This window comes from Lutjanus erythropterus, chromosome 10 (genome assembly GCF_056507025.1).
Source record: "Lutjanus erythropterus isolate fLutEry1 chromosome 10, fLutEry1.hap2, whole genome shotgun sequence".
NCBI lineage: Eukaryota > Metazoa > Chordata > Actinopteri > Lutjaniformes > Lutjanidae > Lutjanus > Lutjanus erythropterus.
The window spans coordinates 35,260,047-35,275,165 of NC_139326.1; the positions used below are offsets into that span (position 1 = coordinate 35,260,047).

General features: G+C 42.5%; 1 protein-coding gene across 1 annotated transcript in view; it reads right to left on the minus strand.

The window, feature by feature from the left end:
- gcn1 (GCN1 activator of EIF2AK4) overlaps nucleotides 1-15,119 on the minus strand; it is a 34,540-nt gene that overhangs the window by 13,231 nt on the left and 6,190 nt on the right. The window contains exons 10-40 of the mRNA XM_084729177.1: nucleotides 14,631-14,759; nucleotides 14,495-14,545; nucleotides 14,291-14,389; nucleotides 13,148-13,321; nucleotides 12,893-13,045; nucleotides 12,617-12,709; nucleotides 12,450-12,525; nucleotides 11,195-11,354; nucleotides 10,892-11,081; nucleotides 9,861-9,985; nucleotides 9,520-9,698; nucleotides 9,319-9,412; nucleotides 8,492-8,605; nucleotides 8,199-8,397; nucleotides 7,957-8,109; nucleotides 6,473-6,654; nucleotides 6,081-6,161; nucleotides 5,681-5,824; nucleotides 5,310-5,434; nucleotides 4,819-5,008; nucleotides 4,628-4,698; nucleotides 4,255-4,420; nucleotides 3,928-4,122; nucleotides 3,498-3,744; nucleotides 3,260-3,381; nucleotides 2,494-2,608; nucleotides 2,002-2,181; nucleotides 906-1,126; nucleotides 732-800; nucleotides 501-639; nucleotides 212-408 (exon numbers count right to left, since the gene is read on the minus strand). Of these exons, the coding sequence (XP_084585303.1) occupies nucleotides 212-408; nucleotides 501-639; nucleotides 732-800; nucleotides 906-1,126; nucleotides 2,002-2,181; nucleotides 2,494-2,608; nucleotides 3,260-3,381; nucleotides 3,498-3,744; nucleotides 3,928-4,122; nucleotides 4,255-4,420; nucleotides 4,628-4,698; nucleotides 4,819-5,008; nucleotides 5,310-5,434; nucleotides 5,681-5,824; nucleotides 6,081-6,161; nucleotides 6,473-6,654; nucleotides 7,957-8,109; nucleotides 8,199-8,397; nucleotides 8,492-8,605; nucleotides 9,319-9,412; nucleotides 9,520-9,698; nucleotides 9,861-9,985; nucleotides 10,892-11,081; nucleotides 11,195-11,354; nucleotides 12,450-12,525; nucleotides 12,617-12,709; nucleotides 12,893-13,045; nucleotides 13,148-13,321; nucleotides 14,291-14,389; nucleotides 14,495-14,545; nucleotides 14,631-14,759 (4,433 nt within the window). The remainder of the gene's footprint in view (nucleotides 1-211; nucleotides 409-500; nucleotides 640-731; nucleotides 801-905; nucleotides 1,127-2,001; nucleotides 2,182-2,493; nucleotides 2,609-3,259; nucleotides 3,382-3,497; nucleotides 3,745-3,927; nucleotides 4,123-4,254; nucleotides 4,421-4,627; nucleotides 4,699-4,818; nucleotides 5,009-5,309; nucleotides 5,435-5,680; nucleotides 5,825-6,080; nucleotides 6,162-6,472; nucleotides 6,655-7,956; nucleotides 8,110-8,198; nucleotides 8,398-8,491; nucleotides 8,606-9,318; nucleotides 9,413-9,519; nucleotides 9,699-9,860; nucleotides 9,986-10,891; nucleotides 11,082-11,194; nucleotides 11,355-12,449; nucleotides 12,526-12,616; nucleotides 12,710-12,892; nucleotides 13,046-13,147; nucleotides 13,322-14,290; nucleotides 14,390-14,494; nucleotides 14,546-14,630; nucleotides 14,760-15,119) is intronic.

The window sequence follows — 15,119 nt, forward strand, 5'->3', positions numbered from 1 at the left end:
TTGAATTATTATAAACTATGCAGACAGTTCAACAAGCATCTTAATCAGATATGTGGACTTACTGGATCATAATAATTCCTTTTCTACTAAAAAATATAACCACATAACAGCAGAGGATTCACATTCACAGTTCTGTTCTGCCAACCTCAGTACGGTGCAGTGAAATGTCAAACTGGCACAACAACAAGAAACATTCTGGTCATAACAATACCTTGAGAATGCAGGGGATGATGGGCCCAACGTAGGGCGTGAATTTGTCTCCGAAGGTGAGGGGCAGGTAGATGAACATCATAATGTAGCCATCTCTGACGTGGGAAGCGATGTCCACCTTGCTGGCTGTTTGCACCACATCCGGCATCAGCTTGTCCAGCTTCTCCACTCCAAGTCCAGCCATCACCTCGGCCAGACCTGAGGACACCAACACGCAAATCATTCAGTGAGTAATGTGATGATGAGAGCCAATCAGAAACAACATAGGGTCAAGTTGTAGAAGAGGCGACCTTGTGCAGCTCCAGAGCGATCCACAGAGCTCTGTTCTGAGGCCAGCGTCTCCATGAGCCACGGCAGCAAGTCGTCAAAGCAGGATTCACCCATCCCCTTCACCATGGCACCCAGGGCTTTGGCTGACACTGTACGCACCTGGAGAGGACAAGAAGAAAAGCAGATAAAGCTTTGACTTCATACACACAGAGAACGTGTTACTGCAGCACTGCTTATATCACTTAACACACCTCAGGCACCGGATCCAACAGAGAGGCCTTCAGTCCTGGAATAACACTGGGTAGGTAGGGGGACAGATCCTGTAAACGACAACACACGTCACACCAGAAACAACATGTAAGGGCTGGTAAAAGTTTCATTTTTCGGTTTTCAGTTCAGTGTAATATTTAGGTGAAGTGACGTACCTTCTGGTCAGTGAGGGAGTACATGTTGCCAATGATCTGAGCGGCCATCTTGCGAGTGTCAGTGGAGCGATCCTGGAAGGCTCTCTGGACGATGGGCATGATGAGGGCCAGGGAGGGGGCATCAATGAAGTGGACAAACTTGGTGTCCAACAGTGTCTGCAGACATGTCTGTGTCCTCCTGGACGGATCAGTGAGAGCGTCGAGCAGGATGGGGGTAATGGCTGAGAGGGGAACAAAGACACTGGGATCAAAATACTAGTTCACTAAATGTCAGTAATAATAAAACTTACTTATTCTTTGATTGCAAGCCTAATTTCTATATATTGCATTTCTTTATAAGATGTAAACATGTTTTACATGAATTAGGTGTTTTAACATGTGTTACACTGAACCGCCAACCGGCAACTCTGTGTTCTGCAAGCTAAAATGACATTTTATAAATGGAGCCTGTTGGATTTGAAGAAAGCTACATAGCGGCTGTTTTTTAAAAGAATTTAAGAAGAAAGAATTTTTTAAAGAATTTAAAAAAAAGGATCAATGCTGAAATGCTGCAGAACCATATATTGTTTTCATTGCATGCATTCTTCTTCCTTATAAAAACCATGTGCCTACATTACCCACAATCCAACTCAACCACTAACAGTTAAGTTGAGGATTCTGGTTTGTTATGTTAGTTGCAGCTAATGTAGCCTCCAGTTGTTAACCTCAAGCAGAGATGAGTAGTGACCCAAAGAGGTCGTGTACACTCACTCCATACTCCAAGATTTTTTTTTATTTTCAAACTTGTAGTTTTGAGATCAAACCAACATTGACTCAAGTGATGTCACTTTCAGTTTGATAAAATAAATTTATCAGACTCCACGGACTCACAGGTCCTTCTGAAGCTACAAAAACCTATAGAGAGTTCCCTTTTAACTATTACCCAACCCAGTTAGTAAGAGATGGGCAAAAACTAGGTAAAGAAAAACAGAAGTATCACATTTTGTGTGTGATTAAAAGCCTCTTTGTGTCACTACTTTCAGACAGCTTGTGGACATCAAGCCTCATCTTTGGCACCAGCTCTGCCCCATGACTATTTATTTATTACTTCACTTACCCAGGATTTCGGGGTTTCGGATGACAGAGCCGATCTGGCGGAGGGCCTGTTGGCCCGCCTTCTGCACCTTAACATGGGAGTCCGTCAACACCTCGGTCAGCTTGGGCACGATGCTGGGCAGGCAGGACGACAACTGCTTGGGTGCACAGAAAGCCATGGCACCCAGCAACTCCACAGAGCCTGGAGGAAAGAGAGGGATCATTCACAGGAAGGTACTGTCTGAGTGAACAATTAATTTGACTGTGACTGTCTTCATACTGGTATGTAAAAACAAAAAACATTCCTCAGCAGTTACCATCTAGACATTAATGATGTACCTGAAAACTATTGACATGACATTAAAAACTAAATGAGTGACAAGACAGTACATATTTATGTAGTACAGGGAATGTACAGTACTGTGTACACTGGACTATATAAAAAAAAATCATTTTCCATCCTTTTGACATTCCAGTAATGCCTGGAAATCCTGTGCATGTAGGGGCTCCTCACCTGCTTTAGTTCTCCAGGACTCCTCCTCCAGAGCCACCAGCAGGGAGGGGAGGACCAGCTTCACACCGTGGGCACTCAGGTTCCTCATCACAGCCTTGGCACAGTCATCTGCAGCCTAGAGGAAGAGAGGGCAGGAGGTAAAAGCCTCCTCTGCATATTTTCACACACTAATTCTATGACAGTCATGGAATTTGTGGACAGAAATGACTGAACATTACTTCCTAAATTTGTGCCTGTAATGGCAACCTTGCTATGTGTTAATGTAAATGTGCAGAAAGACAAGACATTTTGATGATAAAATTATGAAAAGCAAGACAAATGCCTTGTCACCTCGTCAAACTCTGAATAGATAAGGGCTAAAACTAATGATTTTTTTTCATTACTGATTAATCTCTCCATAATTTTCTTGTTTAATTGATGAGTTGGTAAGGCCATAAAATGTCAGAAGGGTGGTGAAAAATATTGATCACTGTTTTCCAAACCCTGAAGTGATGTTCTCAAATGTCATGTTTTCTCCACAGCCCAAAGATTTTCAGTTTACTGCCAATCAACCTGACAATATTAACATCTGAGAGGCTGAAATCTGAGGATTCTGACATTTCTGCTTAAAAAAAAATAAGAGACTCAAAATGATGAATTGATTATTAAAATGATTAGAGCTGAATTTAATGTGTGAAAACTAACTGATTCATTGACTAATTGCTGCAGCTCTTGAGCAGAACGTGAAAAGAGAGAGTGGACTCTGGGATGTGATCTGCCAGCTCACCTCTCTGACATACTGGTTTCCGTCTCCAAAGCAGAGCAGGAGGTGTGGCAGCACGTGGACCACATACGGCTCAAACAGTTTCCCCAACATGTTACACAACATCTCAAAGGCAAACAGCGCTCCTGCACAGAGACAAACAGCTGGTCAGTGGCCAGAAATACTTTGATGACGTCGACTAATGCACATAATAATGTAAATGAATACAAAACCAAACCATGGTTGGATAAACTTTACTCACCTTCCCTCCGTCTGAAGTTCTTCTTGTCCTGGATGGCGTCAGTCAGCGTGGTCATAATGTCCTGTTGTTTGAGTGCCAGGATACCGAGACCTTTGACCAGGCCGGCCAGACCGTACGCAGCTCCCTTCCTCTCTGCGTACTTGTCGCTCTCCAGCAGCAGCTGCAGCAGGTTCCTTACAATCCCTGCTGCGTCCTCCTTGATGGCGGGGACGAGAGGAGGTAAACAGCTGGCCACAGACTCCTGGACCTGATGAGGGATGACAAATCACATGAGAGGGTGGATTTTTCAGTGTTGTCAAAACAAAGGGCTGAATAAACAGTTATGGTCAGAAAAATGGGATCTGTATAAAAATAAATCTATGATAAACTATAATAATTTCAACTCTCTGAACAGTCCAGGGTGTGAAGGGAGGTAGGATGAGTTACTGACCTGCTGTGAAGGTGTAGAGAGCGCAGTGATGAGCTTGGCCACAATGGGTTTGACCTTGGGGTCATTTTTGTCCAGATGTTTGGCCAAGGAGCCCATGAGAATAACCACACTCTGACGGACAGAGTCGTAGTTGGCGTCCTGGGGGGCGTTCTTTAGAAACTCCTCGAATACCGGCAGCAGGGAGCTCACGTTGTCCTGATACATACGATACAGGGCAAGATATACATGGTCATACAATACATATAAATAACGTGTGTTTATGAGGTGAAATGTATGGGAGATGAAAAAATGAAATGAAAAAGGAAGAAAGAAGTGAGTAAGCAGTACCTTTCCATGTGTGTTGAGTGCAGAGAGGGCGGCGTCCAGCATGCAGCGCCGCACCTCAGTGTGGCGGTCGTTCAGAGCATCAGGAACGAAGAAGAGGAAGAGAGGGGTGACCTGAGATTCGTCCAGGTACTGGGACAGCTTGTTCAGAGCCAGTGCGATGCCACACCTGACAACAAAGTGCGAAAACAGCTCAGGGCACAAGGATGAACAAAATTTTACAGTTTCTAATGTCCGGACTGGTTAGGATAAAATCTGTCTACAGATAAAAGTATTATTATTGTGGTTAACAGTGTATTCATTAGCTTGTGTCCCTGGGAATTAAAAACAATAAAAATGCTGGTTATTTTTCATCTCATCAAACACTGAGATTTACCTGGCCTCCCACTGGTCAGGTGGAGCTTCAGAGATGACTCTGCCCAGGGCATCCAGCACAGGAGGTGGTCTCTTTAAAAGATAAAAAAAACAAAAATATTAGACTTTAGTTTCTGAGCTTCAGTTAATCCTCTAGTAGCAGCCAGAGCTACAAGAGCAATAATGTGATTTAGCTGTTTTGCAGGATCTTACATAGAGTTTCTGGTGGTAGAGCTCGGTGAGCTGGCCCAGTACAGTGGCAGACTGATCTCTGTACTGGGAGACAGCACTCGACAGAGCTTCGGCGCTGGCAGAACGGACGGCCTCTTCGTGGTGGGTGACGTCTCCGATCAGCAGGGAGCAGAGCTCGGGGACCAACTCCAGACCCAGAGACTCCCAGAGTCTGAGGAAGAAGCACAGGGTGAAAAATGAGTTCAGCTGTTTAAATTAAAACACTCACAGATTACCACTTTCACCGAGGCAAGAGTTACATCTTACTACTAATTAAAGGAGCAATCAACACTGTTTCTATTCTCCATCAGTGCAACAATCTAGTTCTGCAAGATAAAACATACTTTAAATGGCCTTTATGAAACAGAATGGTTAAAATTTCAATTATTCAAACAGTGGATTTGGAAAAATGACGGCTGGTGGAAAAGATGAAGAAGACTTGGTGAGTAGAAGAAAGGAGCAATAGTTCATACTTTTCAGCCAAGGCTCTGCCTTCCTCTTCAACATCAAACCTGGCAACCCAAAGCCTGCGCAGCAAACTCAGCCCGCTGGCCTCTGCGCTGTCTGTGGGCAGGGCAAACTCCATCTCCAACAATCCCTGAGCACACACAGGCTGGGTGTTAATGATATGTCCATAGATAACACTAATATGACATTAGCAGTGTTTCAATCTTGATCCATAAACTGTATTATTTTTTAATGAACAAAAATTCTGTTTTGCTCATAAACGCATAATCTGTGAAGAAAACAACTGGAAATATGGTGACTTTTCCCATCTGTAAAACGCTTGTTTAATCTGCTGTGGGACAGGCCATTCAAAAATATAAACGGATCCAAAGCTCACCCTGAGGGCAGCGTCCCGGACAGAGAAGCAGGGTGAAAGGAGGGCGTTGAGAAGGACGTCGATCTCTGGCTGCTCTGCGACAGTGCAGCCGTCTCCTCCTCCAGCACTGGCACACAGCGCTGTCAGGCACTGGGACGCCAACACCTGAAACACAGAGTGTGAAAACTCTCACATCACATCACATCACATCACAAGGCTGAACAGCAGTTCTGTCATCCATATGGCTGTATCAGATTGTTTCAAGAAGACGCAGGAAACGGATGGAACAGACAAAAAGAGAATCCAAATGGATTGAAAGCTAGCAAAAACTAATCTGGAAAATAAACTAGACTAACATCAACAAAAAGCAGATGTTTACATCTAAAATGAATTTTAACTGCCTGTAAAATCCCTTGTTTACCTGGAGTCTCGGGGTGGCTGTGGAAATGACTCTTGTCAGTAGCAGCAGCATGTTGACACGTGGAAGCAGCTCTGGGCCATTCTGAGACAAGAAAACACAACAGTCAGGGCATAAATCCATTAAACTACAAAGTAAATGGCAGTACTGTCACATAAAGCTTCCTCAATTTGCTCTGCCATTTTATTTTTACAGATCAACGGCTCTGCTTACAAGGTGTGAGAACATAAAAGACAGCTATGCAGATGACTGGTGAGTCAATAAACGCTGAGACAAATGGGATGCAGTTATTTCTGGTTGTCTGCACTGACGGCTTTTTTTCCCCCAATTTTCTGCTGAAATAATGTCTTTCCCAACCATCTTCCTGCGCGGGTCACATTCAAAAGAAAACTCACCTCGTCTATAACAATGTCATCACTGTCAGTGTCGGCCCGGAGCTGGGAGTGTTCGTTGATGATTTGCAACGCTCTGGTCATCAAGTTCTCCGTCTCCTCGGTGCTGCCTGAAGACTCCCTGAGCATGGCGTTGAGGAGAGGGAAACAGAAGGAGAAAGCAGGAGCAGACAGAGGAGCCACATCTAAAGAAAAAACAGCAACACAAGGAAACAAGAGAGCAGTTAGTATACATACACCAGCGCTGACTCACATCTCTGATTTGTCACTGACATTACATTTTAATGAAACATAGTTTGAAATATATAATCTTTTGCATGTCACATCCTCCGTTTCATATTATATTTTATCTTTCCTTCCTTACACATCATTTTAAGTCCATTAATATATTCTCTCGATGTTGTGTACCATTATTTACATTAGACTGATGGATTTGATTTGAAATACTGGCTTGACACTTTCTGACACATTAAGGCACATTCATACAGAATCAGGCACTGCAGCGAAAATGCCACCAATCCCATTCATTTGGACTGAGATAGTGCATTCAGACTGCAGCAGTGGGGGTTGCAGAAGATGCCAAAAAATGCAGTGGCCTGTTGTGAAAAGTTGAAACGGAGTCAACTTTTGGAGAAACACCAACCGATGTCACACTATGGTTGCCAATCACGAAAGTGGCCAATCAGACTGCTTCACAGTCTTAAATTATTACTGAAATCAGGGATAATTTAGGCGGAGTCCAAGGACCAAATGATGATTCTCTTCCAGTTGTGTCCTTCCTCGGTTTATTTCATGAAGCCAGAATCAGCATCTGCGTCTGGCTTGCAGTTTATGCTGCAGGCCTGGACTGGACTCAGACTGGTTATTGTCTGATTCTCATATTTCCTATTTAAATTTTTCTTGATGATATAAAAACTCCATAGAAGCCAGATCTTGCATAGCCCATTCATTTTTATTTGTATTCTATGATTTTGACAAATATCATTTGTCTCATTTTTTCCAATTGTGGATGTGATATTGTTGTTTCACATTGTGAATGATGCCTGATGAAATCCATGACTGAAACATTGTGTGTTTCTAATAAACTTGGTGCTTTCAGTATGCAAAAATTCAACCTTTCCTTACACATAATTTCATTTCACATGTGTTACATAACATTGAGTCTAATCTTACAGTCCTCAAAATAACCAGGAAAACAGGGCAATTCAGTGAGATTATGGTTTAGTTTCATGACTGAATCTTATGATTTGGAAAAAAACACCACTGGTATCTAATTCTACAAATAGTAAAGATACTAATAATATTAATGTATCCTAATCTTTATCTGCAGCTGAGCAGAAATACCAGGTTTGAACAGAATGAACACACATGCAAAAAAAATACACCAGAAGATTTAGAATTTGAAAAAAAAAGGTAAAGGCCTAGTCCATATGTTGAAAACAGTGTGGTAGCTTCTGATCTCTATGTTCACTAGTGTCTGTGCTCACCAGCAGTCTTGGACTCTCTCTGAGGGACAGTGTGGTTATGTAGCTGCAGTATGGTGCGGTGGGCTGCTGTGTCCAGGTCCTCCTGTGCCCAGGCCTGATCAAGCTCACACTCTGGCTTCAGCAACCGTAAAGTCACATGTCCCACGAGCACAGCTAGAAGGAAAAAAAAAAGTGACATTGACTAGAGATGCTGAGGTTGTCAGTCTGTCAGTGCAATAACAATAACAAGAGCAGCAATGTACCCAGATAGTGAAGGTGTTTGGGCATGAGGCACACTCCGATGTCCAGGAAGACCTGCTGGATGCGTGGGGCAGCCAGAGGGGAGTGCAGCAGCGGCATCAGGACCTGGAGGACAGCGGGGAGCTCCCTGGTGATCTGAGGCGGTCTCTCTATCAGAGCGGCTTCCAGCAGACCCACCACGCTCTGCAGCTCCACATCCAGCTGGTGACGGAAGGGGGCAGATCAGTGAGCACTCAACAAGGAGAAAATAAGACTTTCAGATTTAGGGCATAAAGTTAACGACTTTGTTCCGTACCCCTTGAAGTCTTTTGCGAGTCGCGGCTTCCTTTTCCAGCTGGATCTGCATCATTTCCTTCTGTTTGCTGGTTAGCTGCAATTCCTCTTTGATGCCTTTTTTCTTTTTTAGCTCCTGCGATATCAAAGCGAAACCAGATTGTGCCCCAGACATTAAACAGACATTAAAGTTTGATGCAGGATTGTATGAGGTACAGTCAGTCTACCTACAGTAGATGGCAGTCAACACACACCCAGTTTGAAGAAGCAGAGCAGAGTAACAGCTCAAAAGCTCAGCAGTTTACGGCTTAATTGCTGAGCATGCTGATTTTTTTGTCACCTAAAGAAATCAGTGTGCACTATATTTATTTCTTCTTTTCTACCAGGAAACCGTCATTATTTAAGTGTTATAAATATCTCTGCAAGTATAAATATCTCTTGGGCAAAAACTTTTTACTTCTCAGACAATGAGATTTGCTGGTCTACCACTAACTCGATCTCTTTGTTTTTTTTATGTTATTGTGTGACTTAGGTGTTTTAAAAGGCCAGTTCACCAAAGTCACACAATAACACAAACAAACAAAGAAATCACGGTAGTGGTAGACCAGCAAATCCCATTGTCTGAGAAGTAATAGCAAACACCAATGGAGTTTGGTGGAGCTGTACATTGTTTAGCTTCCAAGCTGCTACCCCTCTCTGCTTCTCCAAGATGCTGATATGTCAACTGGCATCTCCTGCAGGTAATACATTGGCTATTGATAAGTATCCTCATATGACCCCATTTTAAATAATCCACACGATCCCACTAACACCACCAAAAATACACACATGGTGGCAAAAACACTTTACCTCCTGTAACTCCAGTTCAATGATCTGCTCCTTGTAGGAGTAGGCCTTGTTCTCTCTCTTCATGTTGACTTTCTTGGTGCTTTCCTTCTGAGCACTGCAGTGAGCAAAGAGGAGGAAGACAGAAGAAAAGTAGAACACTTAAGAGTTGTAATTCCTGTGGATTGAAGCAGTCCAATGCTGTAGGAAAAGGCTGTGTGTTACCTCTGGATGATGCTGTTGTCATACAGCGTTCCCTCGGGTGTCAACATGATGGCGTACTCCTCCCTGGTGACCTGGTGAAGAGCGGGTCGGGAAAGCCCCTCAGTGATGTGACTGATTACCCGCGGTAACAGCTTGTCTGGGGAGAGGCTGGAGAGGGCACCGACTGCATTTTTCACCGCCTGAGGAGGAAAACATGACCAGTGAACATCCTGGTAGCATGTAAAATATATCAGCAAGAGCCAATGTCCCATTAAATACTTGCTATTTTATTTAAAAAAGTGTCTGTATGTGTACAAATCTCATACAAATGCAGAATAAAGCCGTGTGTGTTATTTTCAGACCTGATTGTCAGCATTGACTTCCAGCAGATGTGGCAGAATAACCTCCAGATTCTTTTCAATGAATTCCTCTGCTTTTATGTTCATGGAGTTAAGCAGAATAGGCCACAGACCGCGGCGAGCTTCAACTGAAAGAGTGAGAAAGAGAGAGAAATGGAGTGGACGGGACAAAAACACAAACACAAACAAACAAACCCGACAGTGTTATTAAAGGGTAACTGGTATTTTTCAACCAGGTTTTTGTGTCCTTTAAAATGCTTTTTTTTCCCACTGACAGGCTCAGACTGTTATTCTAAGTGTCCAACAACATTATGGAAAGTACGTCTACATCTTTTTCTTTAAGGGTAAGATCCTTTTTGTTTAACCAGAAACAGTTTTTTATTGCTCGTCATAGCCACCAGACCCCAGTTACAGAAACAGTAATTTTGTCAAAATATCAGGAGAGGAGAAAGAGGGTCAAATGTCAGAAAAGCAGCAGGGAGAAAAGACGTCTAGAGCCAGAATATTTTCACATCTAACACAATGAATTAAGGGTTTGTTTTGACCAAACAAGATTGTTAGAGCAGTAGAGAGGTGAACCAAGAGTGTTTGGTGAGTTTTATTTTGTTTCTGTCATCGATGAAGTGTGTTTTATGATGATGAAATTACTGTTTTTGCGAATAAGTCAGGTGAGTTTTGTACAACAGCTGTTTCTGGTTAAACACCATTTATCTTACTCTTTAACAAAAAGGTGTGTGTCTGCAGGGAACATAATGTTATCAGACATGTAGAATACAAACCTTAGCTTGTCAGGAGTGGACATACTTTGACGTTTAAAATTTACCTTACCGTTTGTTTCTCGGCTGACCAGCACAGTGGTCTCGCTCAGTACTGGACTAAATTCAAAAACTGTTGTCCCATGGGAAAAAAAGGAAGCTGAAAAATACTGAATTTACCCTTTAAGCTACAGATCCAGGCAACAATAAATGGCTGACCTGAGTCTGGGTAACGAGTGGGCAGAGAAGCTAATTCTGCAGAGCAACTTATTCACATACCTATGGATGGATGATGAGTGACTATGAGGATCTCCATGGCCAAATTTTCTGCTTCGGTGGGGTCACCCCATTGGCTGGCAGAGGAGCAAACAACACACAGTGCATCCAGCAGCACACGAGGGGGAGTGTAGCTGCGACCTGCCTCAGTCAGCTCCCCTGATTCTGATACCAGGACATCCTGGGGTAAAACCTGACAGTTTACAGCATACAGTCAGTAACAGCCAGGCTGAGGAAAAAACACGAACTTCTTAAAACATGAAGCTCTATGAGTTTTGAGGTCTATGGTGAAAAATCATTCTGTACTTTGTGTTTGTTGATGACCACACGGAGTTCTCCCAGAAGGCCATGGGCGAGACTGGATCCACCCAGAGAGGAGAGCAGCTTCTTGACTGTCTGCTGTGCTCGCTTCCTCACACGCCAGCTCCGGGACAGCAGAACCGCTACCGTGGCATGATGATACATCCTACAGGACAGTTACACACAGGAAACATTAACTAGTGATTACAACTAATGAGACAACTCTATAATAAATTGATATTCAGCAGAAAAGATAGATTACATTTCTTTTCAGACAAAAACATTGACACATATAAAGATGGACAAAATGACAGCTTCCCAAAAGTGAAAACATCTCAATCGCCCCCTGGTGGCTGGCTGCAGTTGAGGTCACAAACCCCGCCCCCTCCCTGGCAGATGGGACCTAGGCCAAACTAAAAACTGAAAGTACACATTAAATAACTTTTTCCTCTTATCACACTGATGACTGTTCAAGTGATCATTTTTCTGATCAGTTTCATTTTAATTAATTATTTGACGCTATAAAAAACGTGTTTCACATCATGAGTGACAGCTGAGCCCTGCCTATGATTTGAGTTAGCCGGGTGTATTAACGGGACCTCTATTACATGACTCCAACCCTGATCGCAACTTTGTAGACTCTGATGTCACCAGGACAAGATGGCAGCGCTTGTACTAAAAATATTTTGGCTCAATTTATGTGAAGTCAGGACACATAATCCATCTTTATATAAAGTCTATGGACAAAACCAATATCATTGTGTATAATCATAACCCACTTCAGCTATGTCATGGAAAAAAGTTTGAAAAAAACAAAACTATACAAACAAACACAATTATAATTACATGATAATTATTATATTGTATCTATATTGCCTCCAGGAAACTTTTTTCATGTAGTATTATTTTTTAGGATGCATGTTTAGTTTATGTTGTGCAAACTGTAAGTTCAAGCAACATATTCTAGTGTCTGCCACAGCTAATTTGCCCCTGCTCTCCTCCTGGTGGAAATACTTTTTAAATCCTCTGGGTACACATGAAGTATGCAGGAAAGTATGTGATCAATGCCTCACATCTTTTGGTGTGTGCATGGGATTAACAGAGCCTCTACCTGTTTTCCCCATCAATGTATGTGGAATACTTTTTATGGAAGCAGCATGGGTTGAAGTCCAAAACAAATTTCCCACAATGTGGGGCAATAAGTGTATGAGACGTTTTCCAGGTTAAACATTTTTCCAGGTTAGCAGAAGGACAGACTCACTGTGATTTGCCGGTGTTAAGCCTGTGAGCGTGGTCCAGGAAGAGCCTTTCACAGAGCTGCAACACTGTGACCAGAGCTAAAAAGACAGAGTGGAAAAGACATCATGTCATGTTTTAACATTTCAAAACACTTAGGAGCCTTTAAGCTGGTAAGATATGTTTTCTTACTTTCCTCGCTGGCCTGGGAGATGAACTTCTCTGTAGTGAAAAGAGGCTTCTTCTCATCTAAGATCAGGTTCCAAAAGCTGGAGAACTTTGTCTCTGTAGAGAGAAAAAGACTCAATTCTTTATCACTTCCCATCCTTGTGTGCTACAAGTTCTTCAATAGTCTCCATTGAGGAATTTTGTCTATATATCAGTTTTTTTTCCAGTGCCAGAGAAAAACACAATATGGACACAGGTCCTAAGTGAGAAAAAAAATCACTGTTGAGATGTCAGCCTCACCTTGCTGTGTCTCCAGCAGCACCAGTCGACTCAAAAGAACAGAAGCCACCACACCTTCTGCTAGCAGAGCATGCTGGGAGTTTTGTGCAGCAGCCTTCTCCACTGTTTGGAGGAGCAAGGGCACAAGGTCCGAGGCCTGGGCCAGAGTGTCTCCTAAAACCAGGGAAGAGGTGCCAACACGGGACTTTAAATGTTGAGTTCGATTTAAAGATTTGTACATTTGACATGTAGCATAACCTCCCCTGTGTGACTGACCTCTGAAGGCCCCCAGCATGGTCTGAAGGTAGGCGTGTCGAACCAGAGAGGTGGAGGTCTTGAGGGTGAAGGCTTTCTTCAACCAATCCAGCAGAGCGGAGGGAACTTCCACAGTGAGACGAATGCTCCACTGGGAGAGCACAGACACTGCATGCACCAAGGTCCCCTCATGAACTAAATAAACAAAGAAAAGTTCATATAAGACTGAAACATTGCAGTGGTCTAATGCTGGGTATTGTTCAAAAATATTTTGATACTGATACAGATACTTCGGCCTTGATACTGTTCTGTAATGATATTTTATTTAATGCCAAATTCATTTAACTATAAAATTACAAAATACATTACAGAACAATTAAAAGAGGAAGCTGTTCAAAGACGTAGGAGCAGCTGGAGAAACTGTTTTCACTCTCAGCTTTAAAGTGAAGAAACTAGGGAACAGATCACCAAACTCATGGTTCTTTTATATATTCTGAGTCATGGGTTGAATCATTTTTCTGATCGCCAAAAGAGAAAAAGAGCTGGGGTTACGGTTAAATTAATTTAAAAATTAGCCTGCTTTGATATAGTAGCCTCTGTCTGTAGTCACCACTATGGTAATATAATGGTAATACTCTTAAGGATCTATTGGAGGCACGGTGGTGCAGTGGTTAGCACTGCTGCCTCACAGCAACAAGGTCCTGAGTTCAAATCCCCCAGCTGGCTATGGGGTGCTGGGGCAGGGCATGTTCTCCTCAAGTCCATGTGGGTTCTCTTCAGCTACCCCGGCTTCCTCCCATAGTCCAAAGAATTGGCAAGTAATTGGCAATCCACACTGAAGACTGTGGACAATGATCTGTTACACCCCTAGAAGAAACTTATGGGATATCTATACAGTACTGGACTAAATAAAAAATCTAAATAATTGTCAAAAGTCTGTTCCTGATAGTCCACACTATTGAAGCAATTCAGTTGGTGCCATAAAAGTATCAAGGTTTGGTACTGTAGGGCTCTACAGTAGTCTCTCTAAAAATGTAGATGCCAAAGGTATAAAACATGTATTATAGGCTGTTATAATATATATATATATATATTCCCCAATGTTAGTCGATGTTTCTAGCATTCTGGTAGGAAAGAGAGCGAGAAAAGACGGAGACTAGATACCTTCTTGTTGTAAATATGGGATGAACATTACAGTGACAGCAGAGCTCAGAGTCTGGCTGGAGGTTCCTGACACGGCGTGATGGCTGCAGCTGGCAATCCCTTGAACAAGAAGATGAAAGTTCTCAAGTTTGGAAAAAAAAAAGTTTGCTTGCAATTCAATCTCACTGACAGAGAATAATGATAAATGTCTGCAGAGCCTCTTACCTGACAACACACTCATCTTCTGGGCAACGACAGTGAGCTTGCCCTCGGACCCTGCAAATACAATTATGTTTCAGGTGAGCAAAACGAAACACGTTTAAGACAATATTTCAGTCTCATAGGTGAGTAATTAGTTCACCTCCGAGGATCTTGAAGAGGTGTGTGACGATGTCCTGCACAGCGGTTGGGTCACTGCACTGCTGGGCCAGGTTCTGCATGGCCTGGACCGCCTCCTCCATCAGCTGGGTATTATTAGCTTTCAGTTGGCCTGAAACAGATCATACCAGCCATGAAATACATTACAAAAAAAAGACCTTAAAGGTATGATTAATTTGATGTTCTGTTGTATTGTGTCTTGTTGTGAAGCTGCAGAAGTTTTCCAGAATTTTTTCTACTATTTTTTTTTCTTTCAAATGTAACACTTTAATCTTGGAAAATATCCTGCTTATTTACTTAGAATTTGTTGATTTGAAGTTTTCTCAAAAATGTACCACATAAAGGTCAGAGAAGATTCAAGTTTTTTCCTGATAAATCTACTCACTCAAGATGAGAGAATATCCAGGTTTTTTCCTCATAATTTTACCACCTCAATGTCAGAAAATATCCAAGATTTTTTCTCTTTGTCTCT